Raw genomic sequence first — 26,859 nt, 5'->3', positions numbered from 1 at the left:
TCACTTCTTATTAGGGTCTAGAAAGAATTAGGCAGAAAAAGGAATGTGGTATTATTGTTGACGAAGCAACTGAAACATCTTTCCACCACAGACCAACTTATGTGAGTTTATGCGGTTATGGTATGGTAGTATAATACATGTGCTTATATAAATTTTTATACTTTTTTAAAAGAAAAGTTATCGGATGTCAAGATGTTGCCCTTGCGCCGATAAAATCTGTCCATGAGTGTTTAGTAACGTAGAAATGTCTCAGAGATAATGAGTTTGCATTGGACAGGAAAATAGATTTTTTTAAACCAGAAAATATAATATTTGAAACATATATTATTGCTATCTACAAGGGCGTTTAATGACATTAACTGCGCTAATGAAGGTCATACATGGGTTAGTGTTATTGTAGTTACAGTGTAAAAAAAGTAGTTGTGATATGATTGTCAGCTCGGCAACTGAGACAAATAATTACCTCAGACCAAATGACATTGATAGAAATAATTATAGTATGTCATAAACAACTTCCTTGAAGACAAATATACAGAAATTAGTAATTTCAAAACTCAAACATTCTTGAACAGTTTGTGGTATCGATTTCAACAATCGAACCGACGTCAACAATCTCTGGGTCAAGATATTCAAACTCGGACAGTTTTGAACTTAAGTACAAATTTTGAAACTCGAACAGCCTTGAAAATTCTCTGGGTCAAGATTGCAAAGCTTGAATACCTTGTCAAATATTCATGGAACTGAAAGAAAAAAAACCGACAGAAGTTCTTCATAATCTTCATAGATAAAACATTTCCACTTTCTTTTTTTTTTTCTAACATTTTTATCTGATAAATTAATTTACATTTGCAGCAAACCTTGTTTACACTAGAACAAACATCACCTGTTCCAGATGACAAATATAATTCTTCGAAGTCTTTTAAGAATGTGTCATCTCTATGATGTGCTATACATGTATTTTAGAATGTTCCGACGGTAGAATTGGTTTCAATTGTCTGTATGAATGCCACTGTCAGAATCTGGAACCATGTGACAAACGTACTCATTGTGATGATGGATGGATAGGGAGAGCAGGTCAACAAAGTAAGTCATAAATATAACTACTATATAAGAAAGATAAAAAAAAAAAAAAATGAACAAAACAATTATACATGCAAAAAAAATTAAACATTACATTTTGTTGTTGATAAAAACCTGATGTTAACACTATCATATCTCATACCAAATGTTTAGTTTAATTAGTTTTTCCGTAAAAAACAAAATGTCAGTTGTGTTATATGTGAACAGTACTAGAATAAATGAACTTATTTTCTTTGTAATATGGTCAGTTTGTTTATAGAGGATTGTGTATTCCTAAACAAAATATTATAACTTACTTGATACAAGGTATATCGATAAATATTTAAAAAAAATGAAAGTTTTCTCTCAGTTTCAATTTTTAAGTTTTCAGACAGCTCATTTATGTATAAATAAACCAGAGAACATCTATATTACTCTTTAATATATTTATTGACAGAATGTGAAGCTGGTAAATATAGAACTAATTGTAGTGAGCAACGTAAAGAACAATTGTGTGATCATGAGATGGGAAAATGTCTGAATGGATGCAATGCTGGCTGGAAAGGAGACTGTTGTAGAAAGAGTAGGTACAGTAACGTAGAAATGTCATTCAATGAATTTTTCAATGTACAAGTCAAGACATGTTTTGCATCGCCGAATGCAATATTTGAAATATGCATTAGTATTATCTTAAAGGGCGTTTAATGACCTTAACTACTTATGAGTGTTTTAAAAGGTTTAGTTGTTACTGTACTTTCTATGCAAAATATGAAAATGTTGTATGATTGTTAACGAGGAAACTGAAACAAATATCCACCAGAGACAAAATGATGTAGATGTAAGCAAGTATGGTATGTTAAAAAAACTACATTGAAGATGAAATTCGCTGAAAGTAGTTTAGATTTTAAAACTCAAAACACTTGAACAGTTTGTTGGTAAATATTTTAAAGCTTGAATGACTTATGAAGTCTTCAAAGTTAAAAAATAACTGTTCAATAAAAGTCGGCAAATTTAATATATTTTTTATGGAATAGGAAAATTCACTCAAGTTTTGAAATGCAACGGTTCTGCTGACAAGTAATAAAAGTTTTGCTCATTTACTATATAGCTTTTTAATGAAACCAGTTTGGCTAATTCATTACTTTAAACACAAATTCTTGAAAATCTCACAAGGTGGAAAATTCTAACCAGGATTACATAACTCCCCGATGAATCTATTTTTTTACCTAAATAAAGCAAGACTACCTATATACGTTTTATTCTATGATTTAAACAAAGAACTTTTCGTGATCAACAACATATCTCAAAATCACAAAATTAGAATACAATTCGGATTTTAACACACTCCCCTTAAACAAAAACAACCAAAATATATTTATATTTAATTGAATTTCTATTCATGTACATTACAAGATACACGTTTTGCCTTATGATTTTATTGTAACATTTATTTTCATATTTTGATATTGCCGACATGATATTGTTTTATCATAGGTTTCAGCGATACGTCTGAGAAGCATAGCAATTCTCAATGGATGATTATGAGTATTGTGTTGATAGGGATTTTTGTGGTTAGCATATTATGTTTGATTATTTATTTCTGGTTGAAACGTAGGGGAAAATCACCAAAATTCCACTAGAAGTTCAATACGACGACATTGGAACCATTAATGATAATAGTGCCAGTTTTCCAGCTTTATCAAACAATGCACAAGAAGCAGAAACTATTGTTGATGGACTAGCCGCTGAAAGGGTCAGCCAACATTTATCGTCTATTGAACTAAGAACCTCTTCCGACGACTCCGTTCACAATTTGTCAGTTTCACTGCTGAGTGGGGACGAATATGAACATCTTTATCTGACGATTGATCCTGAAAATATTGAATTACATCCATACAGTACCTCACAGTCTAATGTATACCAACATACAAATTCTAATTGATGACGGAAGAGATCGTTGGCTTGTAACATGAAAGAACACAAGCGTTACTGCACGGACATGAAATGTTGTTTTATGTGCAAGAGACTTCAAATCATATATTTAATAAATTGTTGTACTAGCAGGACAAATATTTCATGTATATTTAGAGAGACGTTTGGCCTTATTCAAATGTTACCGATTGGACGATACTGGGATTGGCATAATAACAGAAGTTTGGTGTAAAGCAGACTTTTTATTTCAGCGTATTGATTAAGATGCCACGAACTTTTGTGTGACTTTTTATGTATCCTTTCAGTGGAAGATCTATATTTTATTACGAGAAAATGAAATTTTTGTTTTATACTGAAGGAGTCGCTGTAAGAATGTGATACTTATACTAATAAAACAGTTTTTGTTTTTTTTCAACGCAAAATTTTACAATGCGTATAACAAAAAATAAATGATTACAGTCACATTTTTGATTCTGTTGCTCAAATATATTCTGTATATAAGGCATGTAACTTTACTTTCTAGTTCTGGAGGATATATTAATTTATATACCTATATGGAGTTATTTTCTTACAGAACGATAGGTCATTCTTTCGAAGAATCAACCCGGAGGATACCATGTTTCAATGAAATATGCTCCAAGGCATAAAATAATGACCTGTGTGAGGTCATTTTTTTCCTTGATAAAAATGCAAACTATAATTTACTTCAAAATTATATTCGTCTGATAGTTTCTGTTGCCGATTTGGGAACTTATTTTTTAAAGGTCAATCTATGATAGGTGTAAAAAAAATCGTCATTGCCCGAATTTTAATTTTAGAAACAAATAATGTGAAGTTTTGTTAATTTATCGCTACAATACAGAGACATTATCATATATGCGAGATGAATTTTAATGTAAAACTTTCATAACACTTTAAAATAAAGCCAGATTTAACATATTCGTTTGTAAGATTTTGAAAATCTTATTGATTCACACTGAATAGGTTGATTGATTGATGGTTACTTAACGTCCAGTGGCAAATGTTTCATGAATGTTCAGGATGATACACACTGAATAGGAAATCATACTGTGACCTACATGTATTGATATTCGTTTTCGTGTAACATGTACATGTATCACGATTTCGTGCCCCCTTCGTGTCAGTTCTTAACTCTTTTACATTTATGTATACCTTTTACTCTATCAAATGATTAACTAATACAATATTCTTATATTCTATTGAATAACATTCACGTACCTCACAATGAGGTCGGTTGGGGGGAGGGTGTATAATTATATCCTGATTATCTGTTAAAAATGTATTGCTATTCAAAAGAAAATCATTCTGAATATTTCATTCAATTCAATTAAAATTGTTGAAAAAATAATCACTTTTCCGCGATAAAATGTAATTACAAATAGACAAACAAAAACATAGTACCTCCCCCTTTCCATATACTGAGTTGGTACAATAAATTACTTACAAAGTGTCTTGTATTTTTCATACACCGTTATCAGATGGTAACAATTCATTTGTGTCTTACTTCATGCAGTTACAATAATATTTTTATTGTGTATGGATAATAATTTCTAAGGTTTATATCTAGATTAATTAGTGAATTGTATTTCACATTCTTAATGAGCCGTAGGGCGTATTAAAACCTGAACGCATTAGAAAAGAATATCCCACTTTAGTGTGGTCGGTAAAATAGGATGGTAAATTTTGCAAATCTTTATAAAAAACAATATTTTTTGACGGTATATAAGTCAGATAATGCATATTTTAAGGTTTTTCTTGTCGTAGCACACGCCTCGGTGTGTCAGGATTGCCCAAAGAAAGACCTCCCTACGGTCGGTCTTTCATTTGATCAATCCTAACACCCCTCGGTGTGTTCTACGACAAGAAAAACCTTAAAATATGCATTATCTATAAAGGAACCCAATCATAAAAGGTTGTATTGTAAATGGAAAGAACATCATCAATATATTTAAAAGTGATATTAAATGAACTGGCTTCTTTGATCTCTATGTTTTTGACAGATGTCTGAAGAAACTCTGACTCATATGAAAATCAGAAGAAGTCGGAAAGAAGAGGAGCACAAATCGTTCCCAATGGAATGCCGACAATTTGTTGAAAAAGTCTACCTCCAAATTCATCAAATATGTTGTCAATAAGAAACTCCAGCATACTGATCACTTGTTCCTCTGTGTAGCGAGTTTTAACGTTTTGTTCAATATTAACCAAATATGCCGTATGGTATCCCAAAGCAATAAATTTATAGCAAATGCTTCCATTTTCAAATTGAACAGCATTGTGGATTATTTCTTTATAACGATTTTTCAATTTGACATGGTGAATGGTGGTATACAGGGTTGCAAAATCAAAAGTTTTGATAGACTAATTTCAGAGAAAGATCGAGATTTAAAATTATCCAGAAGTTCTTTAAAGTGTTTTAGAATCCACGTATGGTTCACAGTTCCACAGTATTTCTGGAGACCCTCTTTGGCTGCGGACAGAATGTTTATCAATCTAATGGACAATTCCTTTGTAGAACATGCAGATGAGCCAGCAATGTATTGTAGTTTGTACGGTATTTTGTTATGCTTAGGTATCAAAACAAGGCAAGTCCTCAGATTTGCTGTTAAATGTAATTTTCATTGAAGCCGTGAATGACTTATGATTCGCCAAAATCTCATCCTTGTCAAATGATATGTTTTTGTATGTGGGATTACCCCAGCAAACACACGACGTACTCCCAACGTCGGTTAATGGTCGTCTGAACGTCATGTCTTGAGTTTACGTCGTACCAACGTTGTGGGAACGTAAAAACCCAACGTTGGATGCAGACGTACAGACGACGTTATAAAATTACGTCGAATTTACGTAAATTTAGTACCCTGTCAGGACGTAACATTTTATTACGTTGTGACAACGTGCTTATAACTGTCATAATCCGACGTAACATTTTGTTACGTCGTATCAACATTATAATAACGTAGTGAACAAACCCTGTGAATACCAGTGACACATTTAAATCTGGTTTTATGGGACGAATTTTGTGGGTATGAGTCTTCCTGGATATAACATTCACCTTCACTAGAATATATTCACTTTTTTTTCGATTTTCAAAATATCCCCCTTTTTTCCCGCACAGACATAATTTGCACCAAAATGTCCAAGAAAATATTACAAATCCAATTTTATTGTTCTAATATATATATTTTGTATGAATATTTATTGTTTAATATATCATTAAAGTTTTGTCATCATTTATCGTTTTTTTACGATTGGTTATAAATAGTGGAACGTTCAGCAGTACTCGGGTTTTACCGCTGCATACTATGAAAAGTCTGAGCATGCGCACTTTCACCGCTTGAGTTTTAAAAACAGTGATAAACAAACTTGCAGTGAAATTTAGCTCGATCCAGATTCCAGAACAAAGAAAAAGGTAATATAATAATTGCACATTACGCCAAAAAGTTTCTCCATGATAAAAACAAGTATGATTGAAGAAAATAAAACATCTGTTGCCGTGTTGGGCGCATCTTTCAAGTCTGTTGTCCGTGACCGTGTTGAAATATGATACTTCTTATTTTTACTGTCAATATATTGCACTGATACAAGATATTTTAGCCAACATTTGTGTTATTTCAATCCATTTTTCAAATTGCTCGATTAACTTGTGTTGTTTTTTAAGATATATGAAATTAACTGTAGAAAGTAAAAAAAAGGGGGGTGCACAGCACAGCCACAGGCACTTTTTCTATCCATGCCAAGAGCTACTATCCCTATATATTAAGGCTGCAAGTGTCTTTTGCACTGTTATTTTTTGATAATGTTGGAAGCATAAAAGTCTTATCAATATCACAAATGTGAAGCTAGACATCTCGGCACATTACAAACTCGGCACATTACAAACTTGGCATGTTACAAACTCGGCCTATTAATGATAATACTACATGTATCACTGGTGGTCGTCCTGAACATGCATGAAATATTTGCCACTGGACGTTAAGCAACCAACAATCAATCAATGTATCATTTGGTCTGACATGCATGGGAAGAAACAATTGTGCCAATAACGACTGTCGTAGATAGGTGTCACAGAAAAATTAAAATACTCTTCCAAGACGTCATAATTATTTGGGACTAGATCGTCGTAGATAGGCGTCACAGAAAAAAATTAAAATAGCCTTCCAAGACGTCATAATTATTTGGCACTAGGTCGTCGTGGATAGGCGTCACAGAAAAAAATTAAAATAGCCTTCCAAGACGTCATAATTATTTAGACTAGGATCCAGTAGGGAAAAGTTGGGTAAAATCTTCCTGTTTTGAGGGTAAAACCAAGTTTACTGGTGTTAGAAAAACCAGTATATAGGGACGTCTTTTTTGCTGTTCAATTTATGGTATGAAATCTAAATGTTTATCAATGACGAGCTGTATTCAACTCTCACTAAATATGTGATCAGAAACAATGTCGTAATCAATCATAAAACTTATGAATTTTGGAATGCATGTAAATTTGTCACTTACCTAGTTCTCCCAAAGATTTGTTGGACTGACACTCATGTAAACAGACGGAGGAATATGGAAGATAATTGAATGTATTTATAAATTTTTTTCCAGAGTCTTGTATAAAAATTCACAGATCCAATGTGTCTGAGGTTGAGGAATGCATTGCAGTAACCATGGTAACACTTAAGCATGCACCAGCTCAAAAAGATGGACCAAGATATAAAAAGGTAAACATCAGTTGATCAGCTCTTTTTATGCCCTCCTTCACTGAGTGATATAGTTTTACTCTTGTTCTGTACGTACATACATTGAACTCAAAATTGGTTTCTGTTCTCTAACTTTAATTTGCCTGAACGACATGTTATGAAATTTATACACAATGCTTATTATCATAAAACGCAGAGTTTGAATTTGAAGAGCATCTGTTTTACTGTTCTTTAGTTATCTCCTTTAATAACATCATTTGTGGCTCATAGACACATTCTTCTTTTATTAATTTTATTTATCAAATTATAATTTGATGATTTTATAGATTGTGTCCATTATCTTATGATATAAGGTCTTGCTGTATTACCAGGGGCGTAGCTACCCGGATGTATGACAGCACGTGCAACCATGTCGTTTTCACCAACAACAAAAAAACAGAGAGAGAGAGAGAGAGAGAGAGAGAGAGAGAGAGAGAGAGAGAGAGAGAGAGAGAGAGAAAGTAAACTTATAGGAATTAGTCTTTCTATGTATGCATTTTAAAAACTACACAAAGAATAAGAGCAAGAGGAATACACATGCAGCGAAACTTTTAATCCTGTAAGACATGTATGTGTATGATAAATACATACAACTGGAGTAAACATGGCGGAACTTTTTATATTACGGACATTGTTTAGGGGGAAAAAAAACAGCTACATAGTTGTCGGTACCACCACCATAACGTATACTCGACTTGAGTGCAAAAAAACAACCTAATCCCTTTAGGGTTAACAAAAAAAACCCAAAACACACATCTTACTACAACGAAGACTTCAGCTCGTATTGATCCGGGAATAATGACTGTTACCTTGTGAACTAGTTCAAAATTGACCAAGTATGTAGGTCTTGACAACACGAATGCTTCATTTTCACAACACGTAAACGTATTCCCGTCCTGGTGTGCATGTAATATTTGCTACTGGACATTAATAACCATTCGATCTATCAATAGTTTCCGTACACTAATAGATGAGAAGTTAGAACTGCTGTTATTATAAAGAAAGTACACATTTTCCAGTACATGTATTACGTTTTTGTTTATTTTACAAAAAAACATCTTGTATATAGATTCGATAATTCGAAGCCGTTTCTATATGGGCCAGCTATACGAATAGTTGATTGTAAAAGCATTTAAATAAATTGTTTATTCTAACTCGTTTTACTGGATTATTTGGTCATTCAATTTTATAATGAATTTTCTGTCCCGAGTCGGACACTAAACTGCTGATTCGTGTTCAAAAGAAACACCAAACTTTTAATACACGTATCTTCACTGTTATCATCTATATATTGCCATACAACTTGTCGAATGCACATGTATTTGTTAATTAGCTGGATAATTAACAAACGCAGATCATGAAAAGATCGTGATCAAAGTACCATTCCCTCTGAAAAAGTTCATTAATTTCAACTTCAAGAATTCCTAACTGCGTAAAATTAGACATTCCTATCTCTCTCTTGCATGTAGAGTTTACCCACTGAATTTTTAAACATCTAAATCCATATGTTCAGCAAAATATTGTAGAATGTGTCCACCAAGTATTTGGTATCCAAAGATGTTTATTCTAACAGAAACTCTACATATAGTATTGTGTTTTGTTTATTGTTTTTTTTATACATCTACTTTGCTCAATACCAATACTAGCATATGGGACAAATCTCCATGATTTTAAAAGCTCTCACGGCGTACAAAAAACGCAAACGACAATGTTTAGTCTTCATTCGACTCGAAGTTAAACAAATAGTTGACCAAAAAACCACAACAAAAATGTACAATTTTTATTACGGTTGTGATTGTTTTGAAACGCTATAAATGCGGATCTTCCGGGGGGCTTCGCCCCTGGACCTACTGGGGGCCTTAGGCGGCCCCCAGACCCCTTGCCCTTTAGTTTGTGATTCCACTTCATTAAGAAGGTAGCTACGCCCCTGATTGCTGTAAATTCTAAATGTATTAAGGTAAAATCCTATGAATATCTAAAATTAATTGATAAATAACAATTTTGAGAAACCAAACTTCCTTTTTTAATTTGGATTCATCATTATTTGTAGAATAACTACTGGTTGTTCCAGAAAATACTATGTCCCCCCAGGGAAGGCTCTTTTTTTTTAAATTTTATGTGGGGTGGTTGTATTTGAAATACCAAAATGCAAAGGGAGTGTTGTTCTTATTTATTTTTATACGCCCGTTTACGGGACGTATTATGGTATACCGTTGTCCGTCTGTCCGTCCGTCATCAACATGTTGGACATTAACTCAAAACCGCTTTAACCAATTTGCATAAAACTTTGGTGAATTGTTTAATTCTATTGACGTGAGCTCCCTTTCATTTTTCTATAAATTTTAGATTTTACGTTTCCGAGTTATGGGGTTTTATTCATTAAAAAAAGGGGGATTTTCCAGTTTTCGGAAAATAACTCAAGAATGCTTTCACCAACTTGCAAGAAATTGTGGTGAATTGTTTATATCTATTGACATGAGCTCCCTTTTGATTTTTATAAATTTTAGATTTTACGTTTCTGAGTTACAGGGTTTTATTCATAAAAAAGGGGGGTTTTCCAGTTTTCGGACAAAACTCAAAAATGCTTTCAGCAGTTCTCATGAAACTTTGGTGAATTGTTTATATCTATTGATGTAAGCTCCCTTTTGATTTTCATAACTTCTTATATGACATTGAGAATTAATTGAACTTTATTTGTTTATAGTCTGACAACAGATTTACTAAGTATTGCGCAACAGCACAGTGTATTGCACAACAGCAAGAAATCTTTATATTAATTGAATATAAATTCAATTCATATAACCAATTTCAAGTTCTTTGACTACATTTATTCAGAAACCTATAATATGTCAAATATTTAATTTCAATCCAAATTCAGACCTGTATCAAGCTTGAATATTGTGTCCATTTTTGCCCCAACTGTTCAGGGTTGGACCTTTGCGGGCGTATCCAGCTTCGCACAGCAGTTTATTAATTCTGTCGGTGCTGGGGGTTAAATAATGGCCGTCCCTGGGGGGCGGACATAGTATTTTCTGGAACAGCCATAATTTCATTAACACATGTTCAATTTAACAACAAATTTATTTTTTAAATAAGAACAAAGGTTAACCAAAAGTTATAAATTATCATATACTGTTGAAATTATTTTAAAATTTCTAACATACATTATCAAAATGTGTATAATTGGCAAAGATACAAACATCTCTGACTCAGTAACAGCACAACATAATTATGAATCTGCAAGATTTATTATACGACCAGCAATAGAAAAAATATTAATTATGTTTACACACAGGATATTTTTTAAGAACTGCTGTAATTCATTAGTTGGGATCAGTTTTTTATTTGTATTTTATAATTTATGATTATTTATTTTTCAGAGACCTGAAACCAACACAAGACCAGCTGATCAGAGGGCAGAAAACCAAAATTTGGAATGACATGTATACAACCAACACAAGACTAAAATTTGGAATAAAAATAAAAAAAATTCAGAAACATATTATTATTTTTTTATTGGTTCATGAAGCCAAAAAAAAAGAAGTCTTAGCTTTTGGATAGGTCTATCTCTAGTTGGTCAATGGAGAAAAGCAATAGTTAGTTTGATTGTATTTCAGGTATTTTCTTCATTTGGGATATTTTTAGAAGTGTATAAGTTGTGTAGAATATATATTTGTAAATTAGAAAGTCAGCTTTTGGGCCTTTTTCCAAACTTTTTTCCTAGCTTGTCATTGTGTAGTGAATCCAGCTGAATGAATCTACAGTATATATTAAGGTATATGTGGTAGTTTCACTTTGTTGTATTTCTGAATAATTCATTAAAAAATGTTTTCCTTTGTTAAAGTGAAATCTACATTCTAGAATTTCCACCATCATAGTGATTCTATATTCTAGAACACTGAAACCCTAAACATTCAGAAGTTGCAGCATGTACCAAGATGTCATGTTGAAGGCTGTACAGTTACCTATAATTGCTAACATCATCAATATTTGATTTTAGGATAGATGGTTGTCTCGTTGGCCATCATACAAAATCTCCTTTTTCGAATTGTAATATGTTTTAATTTTTTTAAAGAAAAGTTGCTTTTGTTAAATGGAAATGTGTAAATCTTGTACTTCAGTATTGCAAAAGTTAAAAACTAAGACTTTAACCTTAAACAACTGTGTGAAACATGAATTGGACAAAACTACAGGTTTAATGTAAAACATAATGCAAAGTTTTTGGGAAAACGAAATATTTATACATTTGACATTGAAACCTGGCAAAAAGGTAAAAAAAACAACTTTTGTGACTATATTATACACAGCTGGCAGTTTGGAAATAAGAGTTCATATCGACATTGTGCCCATCTTTCCTACATAGACAAATTTACAACTTAAAAAACAGGTCAAAAGAATAAAATATAGACCTTGTTTACTTCTTCAATGGAATTTTATTGCTCCTATCAATCAAATGAGGACAAGGGACATTTACAGTTGTTTTGCGACGTTGTGACAACGTCTTATGATGGTAATAAATTACGTCACAAATTACGTTGTACCAACGTTGTGTGGATGGTTGTCAGCACGTGCCTTGGAGTCCACAAAATTACGTTGTACCAACGTAATTTTACTACGTTGTCACAACGATAGTGTTACGTTGTCACAACGTAATGTCAACGTTGGATTGTTTACTGGGACCTGAGTGCTCATTTATTTCTAATTTATTTACACTCGTAATAGTACTATTAACATACAAAAACAATATTATTTGAAGCTTTGTCCGCAGAAACAAAACATATTTTTCGTAAAGATTAAGTGAAATGAAAAAACCTTCATTTTTATATTTCAAGATATCAAATGCAAAAATCGAAAACAGTTTCCCTTTTTTATGTTCGATTTGGATCTCTTTAAACAAACAAAAACGATATAATGCAAATATAGATGGACCAAAACCTTGTCTTCTTTTTAAATAACAAATACTCAGAATTTAAAAAAGATACGAAATCCAAATACCATATTTCAGTTTTGTTTTATGATATCCAAATTGACAATCTAAACAATATCGCTGTTTGTTTTATAGTTTTGTTTATTTGTTGAAGCCAAAAACCAATGGAAGCAAATATAAACTGTCCCTTAATTGTAAATTGAGTTTATACATGAAATATGAGACATCATTTACAAATATCTAGGATTAAATCCCTACTTGGAAATCTGCTGAACGAGTTTGTCTTGCAGGAAATAATGTCACATCACCTATGCATTTAAGTTAAAATGCCGAATTTGAATATCCCTTTGAAAATTCATTTAATACAATACCGTTGATAAGGAAAACTAGTATAATGTTCTCTCCGCACTTAGTTTATCTGTCCAATTTTTTACCAGCGATTCCTAGAATATTGTTTGTTTTTTTTTAAAGCACATAAGTCATTTTATTATGGCAACACGTGGTGAATTTGCAGTTGTATCTGTTATTGTAAATAAGACAATGTAATTTCAATTATGGTGTTTGCATGGTTTGTATGCCGATGTGTATTTTGAAAAGGAAATTGACAGTGAGCTGTAATTTATGCACTGTTTCATAACGGAACTGTGCTGAAGAAATTGTTTATAACAATTTTCTGACAATGAGTTTACAACCTTTGACTTTTAAAATATTGATAGTTTCTTTAAGTTTCCATGCAGTTAGATTTTACTTGTGAACACTAAAAAGAATTGCTAGGTATTTCACTGTTCACTTGTGTTAAATATATCAAATTATAAATACAAATTTTAAGAACTGGGCCAATATACATAATGCGCCTCAAATTGAGGAACCCAAAAATAGTAAGTAAACAAAAAATCACTGTACAGTGAATTTGGTACATTGTATGCTATATTACGGGAAAATGAATCAAACTTCGTACCCCAAAAGTGTGAAAATGTCTTAGCTTCGAAACGAGCCATTATACATATCCAACTTTAAAATATGGGCAGAGAAATTGAGTAAAAGGCTACAATATGTTTGACGTCATTCTGGTGCCAGTTATTCCAAAAATTGTTTTAAAATATCCTGTGCGCCATTAAACATTTTTACTGGATTACAAACGTGTCAACACAAGGAAATACCTTGCGTCTAGGTATGATGAACTTGGAATTATCCCTTATTTTTGTCTGTGGTTCGTGTTTTTCTCAGACTTGATTTTTTTCTTTAGTATTTGGAAGACTTATTTTTCTGTTGGTGGTTTTTTAGTTTGTTATGTTATTTTACGTAATTTTTTCTTTGTACCTATATATCTTCTGTCTATTTAAGGTAACCTGCATATACAATTATCATAACTTTTATTTTGATTATTTTTTATTTACAATTTATACGTATACCCCATACTCCATATTTTAACATTTATTTGGGATCTATTCTGCAAATCTGATTAAATATTATCATGTAAACAACAAATGTTATAAGCAATAAAAATAAAACATACCGGAAAGACAGCTGATGAAAGTTTCTCATTCAAAATTGTAATAGGTCATTTTTTTATTTTCGAAAAATAATAGATTCGCATGAATTTGTTAAATAAAAGTTGCCGAAGGGAAATCAAAATTATTATATAAAACAGGAAATTTAAAATTATCGATTAAGTTGATGATTTAAACATATCCTTTTTCAATATCCATAAGACATCCGTATATGTTTTTCCATGTCTTCTTGAATAAGCAATTAAATATAACTCATAGAAAAAGAATTATAAAAGATGGTTGGACATGAAAATTGCATGAAAATATATTGACTTGCAGTAGTAAACTAATATAACCTATACAAAATGCCACCTTCATTGATTACAAGTATTTTGACCTCCTGTAAGATGGTCTCCAGGTATGAATTAAAGAGCTCTTATCTTACAACAAAGTCATAATTGTTTATAGCGTCGGTACTGATATCAATAATGATTATATGACCGTGTCTTGGACGGTTTTTATGGCAGAGCAACGGTAATATTACATATGAAACAGGACGTCATCCTCCAAAAATCTACAAGATTTAGAGTAAATTAATGAAGAAAAAAAGTTAAACATAGCAGTCTGCCGTTTGTTAAGGATACATACATGCTATACTCACAATATGTTCATACAGCATATCAAGGATACAACTAATAAAACACAACATGAATTAATTATGCAACTTTATTTTCTCCTTATAAAGGATATGCGTAGAAAGTTATGTAACACCATACGATAGTGGAATACAATAGTTTACTTTCAATTATTTAAAGTTATTTAAAAGTCAATCTAGAAGTTATATAATGTCTTACGTTAAGATTTATGAATTCAAGTAAAGCATCATCACAAAAAAAGAGATCCCACTGGTTTGTTGTATGAGTGGCTTTATACTTGTGCGAAAATTGAGCATTCTAATAGCGTAAAATTATTGAAGTTACCTCCATGATGTGCTAAGACAAATGTTCTGAGACAAATTCGCACGTCCCAGAAATATGAACAAGCTGGACATGTTAGTTATAAGTCAATGAGACAACACAACGTCCAAATGACCTCACAACCACTTGCTTGTCGAAAAAGTAGAAACGGACAGTTTTAAAGTTTATGTTTGAGACCTCTCGTTCTTCGATCAAGTTCTGTGTAGGTTTATTTGTAAGTGCTCTATTTAACGCACCAAAAATTAAAAAAAAAATCAATATTACAAAAAAGGAATAATGCAAAAATGATGGAAAAATAAACACATAAAGCTTATGGGATCCATTTTGCTATTAGCTTTGAGACTCGTACGTTATTGAAATTTTACCAACGTTAATTTAGTTGCTATCACATGAATATCTACACGTTTATATAGCATTCAATTTACATATGTGTAACACAATCGGTTTTAAAACATAGGCCATGTCCCTCATTGTATTGTTTGAGTGACTGTTAGAAGGCTTAAATCAATATGAAGATCAAGAGAATTAAAACCCAAAGGTCCCGAAACATTGTGAAAAATACGGTATAGGCAAGAAAGTAGACAATATTAGAGCAGAACATATTAGATACATATTCGCTATCATGATATATGCATATAAACAGCTATTACTAGCGTAAACCATTGTTAAGATTTTCCTATTGAATACAAATGATCAAATATATAGTGTCCTACTTAAAGGGGCATTAGCTGTCAAATTCATGTTCATCAACGTGACTCAAATTCTCATATTTGATTTATAACTTACTAAAACGTATATCCAAATTATAAAAAAGTCTAAAATAAACAATCTACAATGCATGGGCTCGATAATATGTATCATAATTTCGTATGTATTTTAGTCTAGACGCCATCTAATTTATTAATGAGATGACCTCCGAAGACTACCGATGGTCACATAACACGACATAAACATAAACATAAATATAAATAGATAGCGACCTCGTGCAATTGTATTTTTCTAGGTCTGTTTGATTTCATGATATAGGTTGAAAATAAGTTAATTATCGTTTTTACCTGTATAGTATTAAGAAGGATTTTTTTGTGGATCGAATCAGTCCACGAAATGGTTCACCTTTGTTTCACTTTCAATGTTGACATTCTTTCCTTTTAATGACTGAACACGACTAATACATGCGCATCCAATCTCTAGCTAATTGGTTAAATTGAAGATCACATGAATACAGATTCAATGAGGTCGAATTATTCACTTGCAAGTGAATAATTCATCACCGATGCTTCTTTGCTTATTTTGACAAAATCGAACCAAATTGGCTGCTAAAAGCGAATTTTTATTTCATTATTTCACTTTTATTAATGATTGAAACCAGCAAAATCATATTCTAATTTTTTTTATATTTTGTAGCTAATGCCCCTTTAACATGTTTAAGAGTTTTAAAATAAAACACATATAAACACGGAAGTATTTGATAGGGCAATAGGGCATTTAACAATTCCATTGTTCATATTGTTGATTTCCGGTTTCCTTGACATTATTGACAGGAATTGATTTGAAGTTTTTTTTTATTTAAATAGAAAAATAATAAAAAAATGTGAATTGATTTTATTAGTGTCCATCAATTTTTAATACTACAACCATGCATTAGATCTTTTTTTGTGGAAAAATATGTTAACATTTCTCAGGCAAGTAACTGTTTACAACCCTTATAAAGCTCATTTATTGTATGATCATTTTGTTCTAATTTTGCATTCAATAATACAAACATCACATCGTATTTATCGAGAAAAAATGATGCAGGTTCACCCAGATCAGTGCTAAATACCGAAATGAGATACTGTTGTCAAGGAGGCGCTACTAAATAAACAGTACATAAAGTTATAAATGTCTAAAATTTACTCCAGTTATGTTGAAAACAAGGAAAACGATAAGAATCTAAATGATATCCCAAAGGATTTTAGAACCAAATGCTGTATAGTTGTTTCTTTTAATTTTGACAATACAACAGTAAATTGACGGCATTTAAGGCTGTATATGTGCAATAGAAGAGAGGCGAAAAATACCAGAGGGACATTCAAACTCACAAGTCGAAAACAAACTGACAACGCCATGGCCAGAAAATAAAAAGACCAACAGACAAACAACAGATCACAAAACACATCATAGAAAACTAAAGACAACCCCGTTTATAAGTCTAATTCGGTAGGTCACATTCGGGAAAAGGGGACGGGATTATAGATACGACATTAGGAACATATCCGCTATCATCTATGAAACGGATATTCCATAACGGTCAACCAACTCATGATGGCGTCCGTAAAACATACGAAGGGATCATTTGAACTTCACCATTTGGAACTCTTGGTTTAATAGCTTCCTTGTGAGCAGCAACCCTCTATCAAGGAAATCATGATAGGAAATACAAGCCCTTGAATATTGTATCAACTGGGAGATATATATTCCTTATGCAGGCGCTGCTGGAATGTTGATACAAGGAAATGGAAAGTTCACAATTGGGAACCTGAGATAATCTCTTTTGTCGTAACGTTTTGTTTTTAACCGACCCACATTGTCAATTGCTAGATGTAAGTCAGGATATGAGGTAGACTTATCTGTATCTGTTGATTCCTTTTTTAGGTTTGATGGGATAGTTGCGTTCAACATAGTCACCAAATTTTGAATTATTTAGTGAGGGAACATCATCTTTATACACGATATAGCGGAAAGTAAAGTTAAAGGATATTGTTAACTTCTTTTCTTTATTCCTAAGAAAAGTCTGTATCAAATCAGCTTCATATGAATAAAGGAACAAGTCGGCCAGAAGAGGAGCACAGTTTGTTTCCATGGGAATGCCGATTGTTTTTTGAAAAACGCGTCCTCCAAATGTAACAAATGCATTGTCAATAAAAAAAAAGCATCTAGATAATGTCAATTTCAGAGAACTTTTAGTTTGAATCGGAGTGATTTTTACTAAGTAGGATGTATCACTCCCTCTGAAAAGATACTTGTAACTACGTTGGCCATTATTTTTTATAAAGCAAAACAGGACCAACTCTTTAAATTTAGTTTGTATGGGGAATACTTGTGTAAAGTGTAGAAAAGTCTAATCTTTTAATATTATTTCAAGATGAAAGAGTCTTAGATTGTTTTTACTCAAAAATATCTTTGGATTTTTTTAGTATTCATGTCTGGCTCACACCACCCTTAGAATAGGTAGTTTCACAATAACTTTGAAGCCCAGCTTGGATTGCCGAATAAATTTGTGTCAATAATTTAGAAAGAGGTTTCGTGGAGCACTTGGATGACCCAGCTATATACCGTTGTTTGAAAGTACACTTATGTAGTTTTGGTATCCAATACAGTGATGGGAGATCCAGTTCTTCATCTTTGGTTGAAATTCCGGAAGGAACATAGAACTGAACCTATGACTATCCAGGATTTCCTTTTTAGTAAGTGTCTTTGGGTATATATTGAGTTTCCAAGTGAATTGTCAATACTTAATTCATTTATCAACAGTTTATGTAATTTACACACAAAAACGATGTTGTTTGGAGCTTTATCTGCGGGTACAACAACATATTTGTTATGGAGGTAGGTAAAGTGTTTTGCAACGTTTGGGGTGTCAAATGTTATTTTCAATGGTATCTATCTATGTTTCGCGCAACAAATTATGTCTTAAAACCTAGACAGAACAAAATCTAAAGATAGTTAGATTGATGAGAAACAGGATTCCATTGATAACAAATAAATGCTTTCAAAGATGTTGTCTTCCATTAAAGTAATTTCATATTGATACCCGATTAAGATTTACCTACAACACTTAATCGTTACTAAAATATAGAAAATAATAAAAACAACCATTGTAAATTACTTGCATTTAGGTATGACAGGCCAGTATTTACAAGCCATGCTTCTTACAGTGGCAGTTGCAGGTTAGATTGTTTTATTAAATAATTTATAAGGTAAAACATTCCTCTATGTTAAACAATTCATAATTTTTCTGCATGGAAAGGAAAATATAATATTAACAATTTAACATCATATATCTCATTATTATCATTATCTTCTTTCCCAGGTTAATTAACTAAAGTATATATAATCTCGATGCAGGTTTAACGAATAAAACAAGTAAACAATTTAATTATCTCATGTTTTAAATATTACATTCAGTAGCAAAATGAACCATTTAAATAAGATCTTGTCTTATGAGACATATAAATTTAGCAATAATTAGAACGTTACATGTATTATAACACATCGACTTATTGTCCAGAGAGTTTTCCTGATAAAAATGTTGATAGTTTACAATTAAAGAATTTGAATACTAGTACCTATTCCTTCATGTATCTTATTAAAATAAGATAAATTACTTTCAATTAAAAATTGAATGCTTCTTTTTGTAAATTCATTGGGGTGTAAACGCGTTGACCGAAGTACATGAAAATGTACGCACGGTCAACGCTTTTACAACCCTATGAAATTACTAAAAGAAGCATTCAATACTTATAATTACATTTTTTTTCGCTATGATCATGAAAACACGATTACTATCATTTTTTTTCTTTTATTTACCTGTGCACTTTATTGTATAAACGTGTGTCATCATGTATGTTACAATTCATGAAATTCATTTTGAAAGAGATTGCTGTTAGCCAATCAAAATAACGTATAATAATGAAACATACATCTAATGTAATTATTTACTTTTTAACTTTTTTCAACAGGATTTACTACCGATGCAGATTGTCCAAATTATTTTCGGGGTAAAGTAGTCTGTAATTACAAATCTAACATTAAGAAATTCAATAGCAGTGTTACATTAGTGGACCATTAAAAACCTAACAAGAAAGAACTTACATTTGTTTAAATAAATAACATAAGTAATAAAGTAAGACACAATTCATATGATGCCTTTCATATTGATAAAACATTGATTGTATATTTTATAGTTTGGTAAAAGTCAATTGCATCCTAATTCTAAAATATCAAATAATTATATTGGGCAATTCATTGTTTTTTAAACTGCATGTACAATTTGTACAATACTCTTGTGCAAAGCGCTTTGAAAACAGATTATTATTTAAGCCTGATATTAATGAAATTGACACACAGGTGACGACCAGGACAAATCTTATAGGAACAGTTGTGAATCGTGATTTGGAATTTGAATTATGCATAAAAACATAAGGTAAGGATAAGCATAAAAAGGTATATTCATGCTTGAGTAGAATGTTTTTTGTTCTTGTCGCACCTTTGAAATTTAATTTACTTGATATAGGTCAAATGCCCTGTAAAAAGACTCGACATGCATTGGTTGTGAAAGCTGGTTATAGTTTGATATTAAACTGTACTTGCTTTGACAAGACCAATGGCAAATGGACTGGTCCAAGTAAGACATCTTCATCGGCTGCTGACCATTACATGCCATACACTCTTGGAACAGATTTGAACCCAAGCTTACAGAAGTCAAAATACATGATTTTTGGTGGATACGATGTTAAAAAATGCAATTTAAAGATTACTAACTTCATGTCAGATGACGATGGGACATACATGTGTCAGTATATCAATTCATCAACAATTTACATAGATGTATACAACGTAGTTGCAACAAGTAAGTTAAATTTGCATACCATTTATTTTCTTACAAATTACATGTATCTGCAATTAATTTAAATAGACGCTAAGAGTACAATTGGTTAACGATATTGGACAACTATGGATAAAAATGACATTCGGAAAATAATACACAAACGATCGTAAAACCAGATGAAATTCACCAAATAGACAGGATTGACAAAGAAAAATAGTATGTTCATAAGGCATCACCCAATGTTCATAGTAAAGTAAACCGCATCAAAGTTAGCAGGCTTACAATTTAACTAAGATAGTGAGTCACACTCATTAGTTGTAAAAATTGGAAACACTCATCACGATACCATGCTGATACTTTTGTACGTTTCGTCTACACACGACTCATCAGTGGTGCTTGAATTAAAACAACTGGTAGGTCAAATTGAATACGAAGTTGTAGAGGTTTGAATACAAAACAAATCCGAAAATATGTGCCACATACAGCAAAGGAAATATATACCTAGATGTAGAAAAAACCTGTGTTTCGAATATTTCAACACTATATCAATACTAAATTACCGAAAATGAACAGGAATGATGTGAGGGAATTTTTAAATACCACTTCCGGTCTGTGTTTTTATTAGATGTTTTCTGCTTTATATCGATTTGATGAGTTAAGCCCTTGTCATTTATGTTTGCTCTATATTAAGCTGTAACAACACTCTCCCAGGTTAGGGGGAGTGTTGAGCACTCACAAGCATGTTTAACCCAGCGACATTCTTCATTGCCTGTCCTCCCAAGTCAGGAATATGTATTTCAGTGGTTGTCGTTGGTTGATGTCTGTCATATGTGTTTTTTTTTAATAGTTTTATAAACACATGATAAACTAGGTCGTTAGTTTTCTCAATTGAATTATTTCAAATTTTTCATGTCGAGATTTTCTATAAGCGACTACGCAGTAATGATTTTTTTCATTTGTTGAAGGTAGTATGGTTGCCAATAACTGCTTACATCCACTTTATTTGAACTTTGTCTTATTGGCATTCATACCACATTTCCTTATTTTTATATTTATCAGAGATGTATGGCATGTCAATAGATGGGTAACATATGATTACGGTGAATTGCGATACACTCATTTATTAATAATTTACAACAAATTGAGATTGCGACAGTGCAATATATGTCCTGAAAGTATCATTACAGGTTTAATACAAGTATCCTTTCATATTCTGGTATTATCATAATTATTAGATGATTGACAACTTCTATGAAATAAGCCTCCAACAGCACCTGCTTATTCAGTCCATAGTTGCCAATTGAAACGATATCTACGCTTTGTACAGTAGGCACTCCCACGATGACCTTGCCAATTGCTGATGAAAGACTCGATGGACGCCACTAGATAAGCAGGAATAATGTTCTTGCCTCTGGTGATCGGTTGGAATTGTGTTTGTCAATATTTCGTTCTCTGTGTATGATTTTGAATTGTTTTTTGTATAACTGTTTTTTTTACTAAGATCGTAGTATTGTTTGTCTTTTCTTTCGGTTTTCACTGTGAATTTATTTTTCATTAGTGTTATCTGAGCCACAATTGATTTTCAATATGCTTGGTTTTCTGCAGAACATTTTTAGATGCATCCATATAATATAATGATAGATAGAATATGAAAACAGATATGTAAAGTTAACGTTTTGAATTAAATGTACACATATGTTGTGTGCAACTCGACGGGTGCAGTATGTGGAGCAGGATATGTTTATTCCCCTGGAGCACCTGAGATCAACCCTTTTTTTCGAGGGGTTCGTGTTGCACTGTCTCCTGTTTTCCACGTTTTGTTGTGTGTACTGTTCTTTGTGTTTTGGTCTTTTCTTTTTTTGCCATGAAGTTGTCAGTTTATTTCCGACTTATGAGTTTTTATGTCCGTTTGGTATTATGTCTCAATTTTCTAGAATTTCAGCTCTTTTGTATTCGTTCATTATCACTCAAAGCTAAGAAGAGATATTTTCAATCAAATCGCTTCCTACGCAATGTTTTCGTATATTGCAACATTTGTTTTAACAAATATTGTATGATAAACTCGAAAATATTTTGAAATTTTCTCAAAAACTTCGCGAAAAAAGAAAGGAAAATTTTAAATTCAGAAATTTTATAAAAACTGATTTACCGATTTACTGATTGTTTCTTTTGGCTTTCATGTGATTCCCAATCGTTTTGTTTGTTACATCGAGTAAATCTTCTCAATCGATTAATCAGATTTCAATATTGTTAAACTAATGATTTCTAAATTTATCTGTTGAAATATCAAGACAAACATATATATATTTTTTTTCGTTGCCTCTATATTCAGATCATCCTGAACCTCCTGCACATGTGTCAGCCGTATTGAATTATACCACTATCGTGGTTTATTGGCAGCCTGGATTTAACGGAGGGAATCCCCAAAGGTTTTGTATTGAGTATAGACCTGAAACAAAATCAGAATGGGAAGTTGTAGGGTCCATAGCGCAATCAATGTTCACAGTGGACCAAGAGTTGAAGTTCACAATTAATCATATCCTATATGCGAAAAAGTATTATCTACGGATGTTTGCTAGAACTCATGTTGGACAAAGTAATTACTCAAACATCTGTATTGTAGAGATGGAAGGTAGGCATACAACGTTTCCTTTGGTTGCATATTTTTACAGAGATATATTAAAGTCGATCGACTATATATATAGCAGGACATTTATTTGTTTAAGCATTTGTTTTACATAAAAAAAAATCCTGTTGTTGTCATTTTGTTGAAAACAACGTTCAAACCTATGATTGCGTTGGATAAAAACCGCAATTTTCATACGTGTGCATGTAAAACAAATGTCTTGGTAGTGGGTCTAAATACAGCACAAACAACATTTTCCAAAAGACCAAAAGAGTGAAAAAGTATATTTTAACAAAACGCATTTGACTAACAGGTCGAACAACGGATGTTCTTAAACCCTGCTGACTGCTATTGGCGATTGCCAAATAAATTGATCACCAGATTTAACAAAATGCATCTTAATATTAATTTAATACCAAACAGAAAACAATAAACTTGCGGAAAGATGGTATTCCACAAACTTGAGGTGCAAAAATTTGTACACCATATCCGGATTTGGACAATTAATGTCTCTTCAGTGATGTTAGGGATCGAAACAGTATTTTAAAGCCATATAATTTACCTCAATTTAGGATAGACTCTTGAATTTTAAAGAGTCGATATAGGATGAACGGATCATATAAACCCTAAGGAAAATATAATACAAGCCCAAACGAAAAAATATAAACAAGTCTAAATTGAAAACAACGTTCAAACCTATGATTGCGTCGGATAAAACAAATGTCTTGGTAGTGGGTCTAAATACAGCACAAACAACATTTTCCAAAAGACCAAAAGAGTGAAAAAGTATATTTTAACAAAACGCATTTGACTAACAGGTCGAACAACGGATGTTCTTAAACCCTGCTGACTGCTATTGGCGATTGCCAAATAAATTGATCACCAGATTTAACAAAATGCATCTTAATATTAATTTAATACCAAACAGAAAACAATAAACTTGCGGAAAGATGGTATTCCACAAACTTGAGGTGCAAAAATTTGTACACCATATCCGGATTTGGACAATTAATGTCTCTTCAGTGATGTTAGGGATCGAAACAGTATTTTAAAGCCATATAATTTACCTCAATTTAGGATAGACTCTTGAATTTTAAAGAGTCGATATAGGATGAACGGATCATATAAACCCTAAGGAAAATATAATACAAGCCCAAACGAAAAAATATAAACAAGTCTAAATTGAAAACAACGTTCAAACCTATGATTGCGTCGGATAAAAACCGCAATTTTCATACGTGTGCATGCAAAACAAATTTCTTGGTAGAGGGGTCTAAATACAGCACAAACAACATTTTCCAAAAAGACCAAAAAGTGAAAAAGTATATTTTAACAAAACGCAGTTGACCAACAGGTCGAACAACTGATGTTCTTAAACCCTGCTGAATGCCATGGCGATTGCCAAATAATATATATATATATATATAATTTGTAAGATACTCTATGATAGATAATTTAGCTGATCGGTAATATTCCATCTTCATGCCTTATATATCATGTACAGTGTTACGATGCTAGATAAAAACTGACGAGGAAAGGTAACATACGGCCACCGAAAGCTTGATTGTTATCAAGCCTAGGTGGTCGAGTGGTCTAGCGCGCCGGGCATAATGCAAGGCGATTTGGTGCCACGATATCTCAGTAGCATGAGTTCGAATCCCGGCCAGTGAAGAATAAAAATTTGCTTCCGCAAATTTACAGACTTACATATACATAACTACTCTAAATATCAGCACACCAATGTTAGATTCAACAATCTATGAAATATTGTAATCTAAAAACTAAACTTATGGAAAAAGATCCCGTAATATTTTGACAAATATTATTCATTATAGTAAGAGATCTTAAAATTCAGCTAATATTGTAACGAAACAATTTTTCGATGAACATTATTCATGACATTAATATACGTGCATACGCTTTTTTATGAATTTACATAGCCAAAAGTTTGTAGTCTAGTTGTCTGCCATTGTCATGATTTCCCTTCTTGAAATATTGTTAGCTTAAAAAACACCGAATTTGTTTTCTCATCGTAATTATTTCACCTGTGTAAACCTAGAACCTTTCATTACTTACCGTACCGTATAGTTACGCAATTGTTAAAAGCCTTGCGACGACCTGCACTTGTTTATAGCGTGTTTCTGTGTTCTGTAATTAATGTTTGATGGTTAGTGGTTAATCAATTGAAATCATATTAGATTTCCATATTATTATGATAATGGTTTGTCTTAATTAGAATTATATAACACTTCTTTTGTCTTTAGTTTGAGCGGAATGATTAATTGTTTATTTTAAAAGACAGTTAGTTATGATCAAACGTTTCTGTGTTCATTGTTGATTATAAATTGTTATCATTATAGACTGTAGCTGCAACTCCGAGAAATATACTAATCATATCTGGCAGATAACAAGTAGTTTGTTAGGAGGAAGTCTTATTTTCACAATTTGTGTGAATATTTATTGCTTACTGACACGAAAAAAAACTGGAATGGTTGTAGAATTTCCACTTGAAGGTCAATATTATGAAATCGGATCCATCAATGATAGCAATGCGAGTATCCAAGGCATACCAAACCATATACAAGAAGTAGTAACTAGTTTCAATAGACCAGCTTCGCAAAGTACCAACAGTAATGCATCTTCTTTCCAAAACGTGCCCTCCTCGGAAAGTTCGGTACCCAGTCTATCAAATCTACTGCTGAATGAAGACGGATATGAAAATCCTTATCAGACAATTGACCATGAAAATATTGAATTGCATTCATATAGTATCATAACGTCAAATATGTATCAAAACACAACAATTTTTTATAAAAATATGCAAACTAACAAAATTGAGCATCCTATTCAAATCGATAGAAAAAGAGATCCTTGGCTAATTATTTACAACAAAAACTTTGTAAATGCATAAACAAGAGAACGTTTTTTGTTGTAAAGATCTCATTGCAGAAAATTAATACACTACTTCATTACCCTTGAAGGCATGGCCGTCTAGAACAGAACTGGTAGTAAATTAACTCGATGAACGTATGGGAATTATAAACATGGATCCAATTCCATTCTTGATGTACATGAAGCATTCGTTTAAACTCTCCTTTTTTTCCCTGATGTCTAAGTCATTCATTGACATTGTAATCAATATTTTTTTTAATGTGAATTTGTCAATAAGATACAATCAATAACTTTAGTATAGGAATGTAAATGATTTGTGTCGAATCGCTATATCAATACCAGAATGACAAAACTGGCTTGCTAGAAAAACAGACAAACAATAGTACACAAAACAACATAAAAGGCTAAGCAAAACGAACCCCACCAAAACTGGGGTTGATCTAAGGGGCTCCGGAAGGGTAGTCAGATCCTGCTCCACATGCGGCACCCGTCGATTTGCTTTTGTGAGTACAAACCCGGTAATACGCCTTATTCGGTAGGTCACATTCGGGGGAAGGGGACGACAATTTGAACATATCCGTCGTCATCTGTGAAATGGACATTCCATAACGGTCAGTGATAGAA

General features: G+C 32.2%; 1 protein-coding gene and 1 long non-coding RNA gene across 2 annotated transcripts; both read left to right on the top strand.

Annotated features, from left to right (window-relative positions):
* The first annotated feature begins 5,708 nt into the window (after positions 1–5,708).
* On the top strand, positions 5,709–11,236 carry LOC127717965 (uncharacterized). Its single transcript, XR_007989490.1, has 3 exons — positions 5,709–6,421; positions 7,600–7,715; positions 11,114–11,236. It is a non-coding gene; the product is annotated as an uncharacterized LOC127717965 (long non-coding RNA).
* Positions 11,237–20,239: 9,003 nt separating this feature from the next.
* Positions 20,240–26,463, top strand: LOC127717956 (uncharacterized). Its single transcript, XM_052223835.1, has 3 exons — positions 20,240–20,738; positions 23,050–23,349; positions 25,704–26,463. Exons 1-3 carry the CDS (start codon positions 20,354–20,356, stop codon positions 26,252–26,254), a joined length of 1,236 nt encoding a protein of 411 aa, XP_052079795.1. The 5' UTR covers positions 20,240–20,353; the 3' UTR covers positions 26,255–26,463.
* Positions 26,464–26,859: the final 396 nt, after the last annotated feature.

This window comes from Mytilus californianus, unplaced genomic scaffold (genome assembly GCF_021869535.1).
Source record: "Mytilus californianus isolate M0D057914Y unplaced genomic scaffold, xbMytCali1.0.p SCAF_10, whole genome shotgun sequence".
Lineage (NCBI taxonomy): Eukaryota > Metazoa > Mollusca > Bivalvia > Mytilida > Mytilidae > Mytilus > Mytilus californianus.
This window is presented reverse-complemented; position numbering and strand designations above follow the sequence as displayed.

Coding starts and splice junctions, on each gene's coding strand:
- LOC127717956 (XM_052223835.1), top strand. CDS start 20,354: ATGTTTTTTGTTCTTGTCGCACCTTTGAAATTTAATTTACTTGATATA. Junction 20,739..23,049: donor ATACAACGTAGTTGCAACAA/GTAAGTTAAATT, acceptor CTCTATATTCAG/ATCATCCTGAACCTCCTGCA. Junction 23,350..25,703: donor CTGTATTGTAGAGATGGAAG/GTAGGCATACAA, acceptor TTATCATTATAG/ACTGTAGCTGCAACTCCGAG.